The sequence below is a fragment of the Pyrus communis genome, chromosome 13, assembly GCF_041283825.1.
Source record: "Pyrus communis isolate YQ-2024b chromosome 13, ASM4128382v1, whole genome shotgun sequence".
Taxonomy (NCBI): Eukaryota; Viridiplantae; Streptophyta; class Magnoliopsida; order Rosales; family Rosaceae; genus Pyrus; species Pyrus communis.
The window spans coordinates 24,810,449-24,820,508 of record NC_142577.1 but is presented as its reverse complement, the minus strand read 5'-3'; the positions used below and the strand labels follow the sequence as shown (position 1 = coordinate 24,820,508).

General features: G+C 36.7%; 2 protein-coding genes across 5 annotated transcripts; both read left to right on the top strand.

The window, feature by feature from the left end:
* The first annotated feature begins 1,951 nt into the window (after positions 1–1,951).
* Positions 1,952–4,012, top strand: LOC137736776 (uncharacterized). Of its 2 annotated transcripts, XM_088682397.1 has the most exons (4): positions 1,994–2,468; positions 2,893–3,122; positions 3,417–3,809; positions 3,911–4,012. In XM_088682397.1, exons 1-3 carry the CDS (start codon positions 2,087–2,089, stop codon positions 3,693–3,695), a joined length of 891 nt encoding a protein of 296 aa, XP_088538523.1. In that variant the 5' UTR covers positions 1,994–2,086; the 3' UTR covers positions 3,696–3,809; positions 3,911–4,012. The 2 variants fall into 2 exon arrangements, with proteins under 2 accessions (XP_068332144.2, XP_088538523.1); XM_068476043.2 differs by having other exon boundaries at positions 1,952–2,468; positions 3,417–4,012.
* A 758-nt stretch (positions 4,013–4,770) lies between these two features.
* LOC137736775 (hydroxymethylglutaryl-CoA lyase, mitochondrial) lies at positions 4,771–9,682 on the top strand. Of its 3 annotated transcripts, none has more exons than XM_068476042.2 (8): positions 4,771–4,962; positions 5,076–5,291; positions 5,390–5,581; positions 5,907–5,987; positions 6,074–6,237; positions 6,869–7,005; positions 8,382–8,497; positions 8,976–9,682. In XM_068476042.2, exons 2-8 carry the CDS (start codon positions 5,178–5,180, stop codon positions 9,222–9,224), a joined length of 1,053 nt encoding a protein of 350 aa, XP_068332143.1. In that variant the 5' UTR covers positions 4,771–4,962; positions 5,076–5,177; the 3' UTR covers positions 9,225–9,682. The 3 variants fall into 3 exon arrangements, with proteins under 3 accessions (XP_068332143.1, XP_068332142.1, XP_068332141.1); XM_068476041.2 differs by having other exon boundaries at positions 4,823–4,962; positions 5,387–5,581; XM_068476040.2 differs by having other exon boundaries at positions 4,823–4,962; positions 5,384–5,581.
* The last annotated feature ends 378 nt before the right edge of the window (positions 9,683–10,060 follow it).

The following is a 10,060-nucleotide window of genomic DNA, read 5'->3' as shown; positions in this document are numbered from 1 at the left end:
AAAGACAGAGAGAAGAGAAGAGGAAATAAGAGAGATGCGGGAGAAATTACTAATGAGCTGGGCTAGAGAAAGAAGAGAAAATAGTGAGAGTTATCATTATACTCCTATTATTTCAAATAATGAAAGAAAGTACTATTGCTACCCCTAGGACATAGGCATACTTGCCGAACTTTGTAAATAATGTGTCTTATTTACTTTATATTCCACTGCACACATACCTCAATTTCATAACATATTAGTATTTTTTAAGTAGTGACTATTTTTTAAATGGGTCAGAAAGAGCACATGATTGAGATAAAGAGAGAAAGAGTGATGTAAGAGAGAGAGCTTGGATGAGACAAAACAAAAACCAAGAAAACATGGAATAGAGGCTGGGACAGATGGGTGGGTGACTGAGAGAGAAACAACACTCATACGGTGGGGATGGGGGAGAGAGAAACGATGAGACGAGTAAAAAAAAGAGCGCGACCTCACACGTGGTTGGCTTACGTGTCAACTCCAGTCTTTTTAAATATTTTATTAAATTTTTATCCTTATAATTTGTGTCATTTATATCAAATAAAGGTTTTTGAGTGCTTTTGATTAAAAACAATGCTTATTTTTAGTTGTGCCCCTTGGAGCTTCATTTTGATATCACTTTGCCCCTTTTAATTCAGAAGTTATCACTTTGCTATCTGAAACTCAAAATTTGTTACACTTCAACTTGTGGACTCTTTCTTCTCCCTCAAACTTATAGGTAGCCTCGTGAAACATATGTGGGATGCAACACCCAATAAGACTATGACATGTGTGCAATAAATTTGAAATGTCCATTATGTGATAACATTCAACAATCCAAAAGTAAAAAGTTTAAGGGAACTGAAGAGATGAAAAAAATTAAAAAAGAAATTGAGTAGCCTGGCGCACCCAAATCAAACCCACATAATAAATGAACAGATCTAAGGCAATGTGGAAGAATTTTGGATTTTACAGAGACGTCTTTCAAGTTTCAGGAGGCAAAATGGGGTCACAATCGAGTTTCAGGGGGAAAAGTGAAGCAAATTTTGACTTTTAGATAATCTCCAACCCTTGGAGTAAAACCTAAAATTTTTAGCCCAGGAAATTTAGGTTTTAACCTAGAAATAGCTTTTCTGCTCCAACATTTCTGGCCTAAAATTTTAGCCTCAGATTATTAAAGAATGAATTTAAGCAATTTTTTTTTTTTAAAAAAATAACTTTAAAAAAAATTATATAGACTATCCTAAATTAATTTTAAGAACATTTTAACCAAAAAATATTGAAAAATCACTAAATCAACACATGAAACTCATGAAGCACTATGTAAAAATCACTAAATCGGATCATTAATAAACCATGATTAATAGAAATGGTTTTGGAAGATGGTAGAAAGAAAAATTGAAAGAATTGTAAGAAAAAGGTGATTTTGTGTAGATGTTTGAACAAATATATATAGGTATTTATAGAATTTTTGGGTGAATTTTGAGTTAAATAAAATTTTTAAATCATTTTAGCCGTTGAATTTAAATTTGGGCCATTAGATTTTTTTTTTTTACCATTAGATTTGATCATATTCAATCTAAACCGTTGAATTCAATAAATAAATAAATATAAAATTAAAAAAAAAAAAGTTTGAACATAGACCATCGAGTGAACCAACGGCCCGTTTAAATCGGATCACACGATAAAAAGTAGAGTCGTTAGGCTCATGTTTGCATGGCAAGAAGTGGGCAGCAAGCCCACGTGGGTATGTTGGGTAACTCGCTGGGCTTGGCAACAAGTGGGCATCATGTAGTAAATGACCATTTATTGTTACGTATCTTATTTAATTTTGTGGGTTATTTTTGTTTAATTTATTTAATGAAACGGCTAAAATTGAATAATAAAAAGTGTGGGAAAATAGTTCGCTGGTGCCCATGCATTAAAGTGTTACTGTTCTCAATAAAAATATCTTGACAAACATGTGGGTGTGAGGCTACACTTGCACATGTGGAATTGTGGATATCAAGAGTTGGCAGTAACACTTGCACATGCGTGTCTTCTTCACATATATAATTCAGATCTGAAAGTTGAGTGTCCATTATCAAATATGGAGAATTCTCATCAAGTGTCGGACCACCTGGAGCCGTGGCGCCACCTCCACGGTAAGGTCGTCATGGTCACCGGCGCTTCCTCTGGCCTCGGCCGCGACGTTTGCTTAGACTTGGCTAAAGCCGGATGCAGAATCGTAGCCGCCGCTCGCCGCATCGACCGACTTCAGTCCATCTGCGATCAAATCAACCAGCTCTCCATCACGGCTCCGTCTTTTTCTTCTTCTGCTGCTGCTGATAATATTCCTGGAGGAGGCCCGCGGGCCGTGGCTGTTGAGCTGGATGTCAGCGCCGACAGCCCAGCTATTGAGAAGTCTGTGAACAAGGCTTGGGACGCGTTTGGGCGCATCGATGCCCTTGTTAACAATGCTGGTATTAGAGGTTGGTTTGGTTGGCTTCCCTGCCTTTATATGTTGTTTGTTTTGAATTTAAGCTGCATATAGGCTCTTAGAATTCATTCCATGCTAAATTCGTAGAGTTTGGACTCAAGAGGAAAACAAACGAGCATTCGTTGGTTTATGTATGTTAGTTTCACTTTAGAATAATCCAAATTGCTTGTTTGATTGTTTTAGTTCATGAACTAAAATGAACTTACCAATGACAATGCTGACTACTGAATTGAACACGACCCCCAGTAGAGACTGGTACGATTCAATTCAACACTTTGTTCGTTCGGGTTTGATTATCATTTTGTGAAAGTTAAATATGATGTTCTTTTCATTAGTAGCACAAGTCTCAATTTTCTATGAGCGTATATGTCAGTAATGGTGTATCATAGATGCTTACTACCATCTGTGTTTCTTAGGTACGGTGAAGACTGCATTGGAATTGTCTGAGGAGGAATGGAATAATGTCTTCAGGACAAATTTAACGGGTACCTGGTTGGTGTCAAAGTTTGTTGCTATACGCATGCGAGATGCTGATCAGGGAGGATCAATCGTCAATATATCTTCCATTGCTGGTCTTAATCGTGGATATTTGCCTGGAGCTACAGCATACAATTGTTCAAAGGCTGGCGTAAACACCTTATCAAAGGTATTATCTCTAACATGCTCATAGGGAAAATCGTATTAACCGCGGAAGTTAAGGGCATTCTATGTTTGTTACTTTTGGCCTGTAAATGAAATATAAGATTTTATCCTCAACTTTGTCATAGCACCGGCACTACCTTTTGCTTATTCTCTCGTTGTTTTCTTTTTCCCTCGTAAGTTTCACTATTTGTATCTCGTTTCGAGAATTTCTTAAGGATTATGTTCTGTAGTTCTCTGCACATCGTAGTGTGGGTGACGGCTTTGATGGAACTATACTGAATCTTATTATTTTAACCAGACTATGGCTATGGAGTTGGGGGTGCACAATATCAGAGTGAACGCAATATCACCTGGACTTTTCAAGTCGGAAATCACGGAGGGTCTTATGCAAAAAGAATGGCTACACAATGTGGCTATGAAAACTGTCCCTTTACGAACATTTGGGACTTCGGATCCAGCACTGACATCGCTGGTTAGATATTTGCTACACGACTCTTCTGAATATGTGTCTGGCAACGTTTACATTGTTGATGCAGGAAACAGCTTGCCAGGAGTTCCTATTTACTCTTCCCTCTGAAGTTTCATGTGGATTTGTATTCATGAGGAACCGAAAAGAGTAGAGAAATAAATAAACGTACGATGAATACGTATGGAAGCCCCTCGCAAGTTCAAGATTTATGAATAATACAAGGTCTGGCGGAATTCATTTTGTCAGATTTTTATGTGCATTGAGATCATGTATGACATTGTTGCAAAACAGATTTTCAGTTTTAATTTTCAATTTTTCGTCAGACGTGAAGAAGAGTGAAGGATGGTGGACAGATGTGGAAGAAATGTATACTACGAAATGGTACACTGCATCAAAACTAAAAATAAAAATTGAGAATTTGGCTATGGTTATATGCTGTAATGACATCCAATGACCATATCTACAACTGTCTATGGTATGATTATATTAAGGGAGTTTTAACGAAAAATCCACAGTACTGTTTATTTTAATGAGAAACCACATTTTTACGTTAAAAAGTCAATCTTGGTACTATTCACTTTACCCTTTATTTTATTATTATCATTAAAATTCAAAAATTTCAGATTCTTTTTATTAATTTTTCTTTATATTAAGTATTTCAATGTCCCGTAGTCAGTTCCCTGCAGATTCCACCAAATATACACATTTGGAGCAAAATAAGGCAGGATTTCCTTTCGATTTATGTGCTTGCTTAGCTTACAGTCTTTAATGAAACAAACCAAAACAAACTCGCCACAGAAAATTGTCCCTAGATTGTAATAAGTTAGATGGCAAGCTATCCTTGTCCAATACTCATCATAATTTTGGCCTACAAAATGCCAAATCTCCTGCCCTGTAAATGTAATCCGTTGCATACGTCCATGAATTTTGGACGCTGGATTGTAGTCATGGGTTGATAGCTGTTTACGGGGCGGAAGTGACGAGACATAGAGCACCAAAGGGGCAAGAGTGAGTGAATTTGCACAAATTTACTTGGGTAGTGCTATCTACACACCCTTTTTACTTCTCACACATTTCATTCAATTTTTTGTTATCAGAACAAATGAATTGAAAATTAATAAGAAAAATACTAATAAAGATGCTTGGGAGGTAATAATAGGTTTCTGAATAACACTATCTATTTGGTTTTGTCCTTTTGGTCAAATAGGAAGCAAGCCGTATAGTTTTACCGTATTACCCTCTTGACCCTCCCTACCGTTATCTCCTCCTCCACTAACCTTGTCCTGTGCTCGCGCGCACAAATTACACAATACAAGATCAATCTCGTACCGGCGACGGCGACTGTGCCCGTCCTCGGAAAACTGTCGTCATTGAGGTTAGCGGCTATCAATTCAATTTTAATATCAATATATCAATTCGCTGGGAAATTTTAGGAGTAATATTATTATTTTTGTAAATATCATTAACATGGTTTGATCAAAATGTTAGGGTTTGTGGATTAAGATTGGGATTGAGATTGAGATTGAGTTTGCATTTGCGATTGCGATTGCGATTGCGATTGAGAGTGGTGGCTGCCTGCCTGCAAGTGCAATGTTTGGTTTGCATAAGTTGTCAAGACAAATGAGGAATGTGAAGGGAACACTAGCAGGATTCGGTGGGGGGAAATTTGAGGCTTCCTATTTGTCAAGTCGTAATTTCAGCACTGTAATGCCTCTATCTCCGTCTCTTTTCCATATGATTCAACAATTACACCCATCTCTTAATTCGTTCTTTGTCGTAATTAATTTGTACGATCCCAGCAGCAGCAGCATCGGGTTTTAAAAGACATTCCGGAATGTGTAAAGATTGTAGAAGTTGGTCCGAGGGATGGACTGCAGAATGAGAAGCACATTGTTCCTACCGCTGTCAAGGTTCAATTGATTCAAATGCTTGTTTCTTCTGGCTTGCCTGTTGTCGAGCCTACAAGTTTTGTCTCCCCAAAATGGGTTCCTCAGGTTAACTTTCGACATTTTGTCTATGCTTCCATCAATTCACATTATGTAGCATATTCAATTATACATTGGACAAATGTTGTTCTTCTGTGGTTGTTTCGCGTCTGCCGCTTCTGAGCAATCAATCAGTTCTTTGTTTTCTAATGCTTTTCTCTTTGTTTTTTTTCTTGTTTCATACGGTTTGTGTAGTTCTGTTGCGCCCCCTTGAAACCCTAACAAGTTTTCATTTGTCAAAGGAATCTGTGAAGCATCTTTAAAATTATTCTTCATTGGCTATGGGTTTTCATGGCTGACTTTCTTCCCTGTCTTGCTCATCTTTCAATTTCAGCTGGCAGATGCAAAAGATGTAATGGCCGCTATTCGGAATATTGAAGGTGCTAGATTTCCCGTCCTAACCCCTAATCTTAAAGTAAGCATTTTCTAGTGAAAAGGATACCATTATGAACTGATAACAAGATACGTTACTAATTCATATCGTGATCTAGCTTCTTATAGGGATTTGAGACAGCTGTTGCTGCTGGTGCAAAGGAAGTTGCCATATTTGCCTCAGCTTCTGAATCTTTCTCAAAATCAAATATAAATTGCAGTATTGAAGATAGTCTCGTTCGATATAGTGATGTTTCTATTGCTGCCAGAAAGCTTTCAATTCCTGTTCGTGGGTATATGTTCTAACTCCTTTGGTAGTTGGGGGAAAGGGGTTTGGGTTCTTCTCACTCCCACTGGAACTAAATTACTTTCTTTTTAATAATATTTTTATATGAACCTATTTAATTTCTATTAGCTTTTGGTATGCTTATATTAAATTAATAATAAACAGTTTCAAATATGAATGGGGTAGTCTTTATATTCTTTTTCTTTCAAGTATCATTTTAAGGGACTATTTGAAGAAGAGATTTCTAGTATTAAGAAGCAGACTATTTCATTTATTTATTTATTCTTCTTCGGGGACCACTTGTTCGCACAATTTCTTGTGATTCTTAGAGTTGGCCAATGACGATTTTTATCTCTAACCCCTTCAGTCATTGCCACCTACGTTGCCTCCAAATTTTTTCTGTGCTTGATTTTCACTGCCTGATCCAAAAGTATAAACTCCCAATGTTCATGTTATTCTTTCTCCTTTTCTTTCTCAGTATTGTCTATAATATCAAATTGTTACACATTGCTTATGTTTGTGGGGACAACTTTTGAATTTCAAATGGTGACGTTTTTAATTTATGGACACTGCTTATGGATCAACCAGAAGTAAAATTATATGGTTTCTGAGCAATATTCCAATATATTGCCTTCCAGATATATATCGTGTGTTGTGGGGTGTCCGGTGGAAGGAAAGATATCCCCATCACAAGTAGCATATGTGGCGAAAGAACTTTATGATATGGGTTGCTCAGAAATTTCTCTTGGTGATACAATTGGTGTCGGTACTCCAGGTCATTTTCGTGCCACCTTTTTTCTTGTTGATTTAGTTGGTTGTCATGCCCTTGCTCTTGTTGAACTTATTCTCAGACACTATTTGACATTGAATGCAATTAGACCGTCATATTGTAGCTTACAATCACTTGGTTGAATTTAAAAGTGCACAATGTTGCATCTATCCAACTCCATGAGCAACTCTTCAAACTAGACTAGCAAAAGCATCTGATATACTTTATAATGTAGAAAATACAAATATGCTCAAGATGCCGCCACACTGTGACAACTGCTAGTTTCTTTAACCAGATAGATAAAATATTCATTAATTTGTGTGTCGCACTTGAATATTTTCAAGTTAAGGATGGGCACGGCCCAACAATTGACTGTGCATTGTATTTAGCTTCTATTCGAACATGTACCTGTGGTCCTTTAGTATTTCCTTATGCCATCCTAAATACTCTCTTAGCATATTGATCAAAATGGGAGAAAAAAAGAAACTTTTTAAACTTTCATGCTATGTGGATTTTCCAGCCAGTGATCGGGCGTTGTTGACTTTGGGAAAATTAATTTTTCTTGGGCTAGTTTCATTTAGGTAAAAACCCTATTCTCAATACTAGGAACCAATCAGATTATAATTTTTCTTATTGGTTTTTGGACAAAGTTTAAAAGGCAAACTAGAAGTTCAAGATCAAAAGTCGCACAAAATGTGCACCCTGAGGCTCGGGTTGTGGAGTGCCGTTCACTTCTTGACGAGACTCATTTTAGCATTTATTCCATATGGCATACACTACTTGGCTGAGGTGTATTCGTCCAGGATTATGCTTTCTAGGATAAACTAACACTTTGAAAGCATAAAATAATACTTCCCCAAAAGATGTCTAAAGGTCCTAACTGTAAAAACTTCAGAAACTCTCTTTGTAAGTCCAATGATTGTGATGGTAGTTTGCATTGTTATCTTAATGATGCGGGGGAAGAGACTAGAATGAGTGAAGTAGATTTGTTCTTTTCCTAATTTCTTTTTTATTATACTTGTTTCGTTTCTATTTAAGTTTGATGGTTTGGTTGAATTGTTTGTTTTACGGTTGAATGACAATTATATATGTTTAACTAATATTATTCTTATAATTTTAAAAAGTGTCTCATCCGCTTTTATGTTTTAAAATTAGGCCAAAAGTAATTAAACATAGAACACCACTGTTTAGACATAGTACGTTGAATATGGTTACTGCATTTCCAATTAAGAAAAATAGAACATAGAATTGTGACCAAAACTAAATTTCCTAATTTTGTTTAGTTAGTTCTCTGCATGTATATACATGATTGAGCTACCATAAACCGTAAGGTTAACCATGTATTTTGTGTGTTAACTTCTATGGGTTTTTTCCCTCTCCAGGTACTGTCATTCCAATGCTTGAAGCTGTTATTGACGTGGTCCCGACTGATAAGCTTGCTGTCCATTTTCACGACACTTATGGGCAAGCTCTTTCAAACATACTAGCTTCACTCCAGGTAATCCAGATTGCTTTTGAATTTAGCAGGAAATTTTATAATATGTAGGTCGTTGTAATTTTTAATATGATTCGAGCAGACAAAATTAAAGTGTTAGTCTTCAGGCTAATTGTGTTTGTCTTGAAATTTTTGACCCCGATTAACCCTATCAATAAACAGTTCTTGTTTGAAAGGTTTTCAGAATTCATGCAGGAAAGTGCAAAGACTTAATTAGTAGGTGTAGCAAAGTGTATTCCTTAATAATAGATATTGAAAACCTAAAAGGCAAGTACGACAAAGTACATTTGGCACTTATTAAGGGACAAGGAGGGTACTTAATACGCCCTTGCCAACTCAATGGTCTGAGAGGACTAGTTTGGAGCACTAGCAGTTCTTGTGGGACTATACTTTTAGAATTCCGACGAATCTTAATATTTAGGATAATAGAATTGCATGCAATAAAAAGGGTAATATAATTGCAATGACATTGTATTGGCAGATAGGAATCAGCACAGTGGATTCTTCAGTATCAGGTCTTGGGGGTTGTCCGTATGCTAAGGGAGCTTCCGGAAATGTTGCCACGGAAGATGTTGTGTACATGCTTAATGGACTTGGAGTGAAGACCAATGTAGATCTTAAAAAGCTCATGTTGGCTGGGGACTATATCAGTAAGCACTTGGGGCGCTCATCTGGTTCAAAGACGGCAGTTGCCTTGAGTAAAGTTGCAGCTCCTGCCTCAAAGCTATGAGGTACCACCACTATTGTGTAAGTCTATGTGTTTCGCCCCAAATTTACTTGATACCTGAAATAAAGAGGGGGAGTCACTTTAAGTTGTTTTGGTGGTGTGCGATGTATTGATACATGTACATTTGTGCAATTGAAATGTGAGGTGAATCAAATTAGAGAATTGAAGAGGACTAGATGGAGACTAGGGGCCTCTTTGGTGGCTTGGTTGGGATAAATTGTGACCAATTAAAATGGACTTGAGTCTAGTCCGTTGTTTGTTGGGTCTAAATATGAGATGGATAGGATTGGACATGATGGGTTATAAATCTAAAATAGAGTGGGTTACCAAACTTATCCATATAAGTGAATTACAAGTTCTGTCTTACAAGTCTCTGTTATCTCTTAAGGCTCAATCTCATCCAACCCACCAAACTGGCCATTAAGAACTCCCAGAAAGTGACAATGGTTGTTTTTAAGTGATCTTCACACTCTTTTTTCGCTTATGTACATTCATATTCACTATTTATATTTGGCATTTGGATTGTTAAGTCAAAGAGGAATGGAGAGAGAAATAAACAAGGGTTTGCAAATTGAAACAATATCCATTACTTTGAATTAACACTGAAAAGCTTACACTAGAACTCCGGGAACTCAACAATATCAGTGTTTGAGTCGATACAAGCCAACAATTGGGATCATAGAGAAATTTTATTTGAACCCAACAATTTTATTTCTACATTATTATTTTTTAAAGAATTTATATTCCAATATGCTCTAAGTAAAAAATGGGTGGTGAGATAAAATTATTGAAATTACCAACCAGCAAATGGATGGGTCGTCGGAATAGGTGGATGGGGA

Coding starts and splice junctions, on each gene's coding strand:
- LOC137736775 (XM_068476040.2), top strand. CDS start 5,178: ATGTTTGGTTTGCATAAGTTGTCAAGACAAATGAGGAATGTGAAGGGA. Junction 5,582..5,906: donor CCCCAAAATGGGTTCCTCAG/GTTAACTTTCGA, acceptor TTTCAATTTCAG/CTGGCAGATGCAAAAGATGT. Junction 8,498..8,975: donor ACATACTAGCTTCACTCCAG/GTAATCCAGATT, acceptor TTGTATTGGCAG/ATAGGAATCAGCACAGTGGA.
- LOC137736776 (XM_068476043.2), top strand. CDS start 1,985: ATGTGGAATTGTGGATATCAAGAGTTGGCAGTAACACTTGCACATGCG. Junction 2,469..2,892: donor TAACAATGCTGGTATTAGAG/GTTGGTTTGGTT, acceptor TGTGTTTCTTAG/GTACGGTGAAGACTGCATTG. Junction 3,123..3,416: donor GCGTAAACACCTTATCAAAG/GTATTATCTCTA, acceptor TATTTTAACCAG/ACTATGGCTATGGAGTTGGG.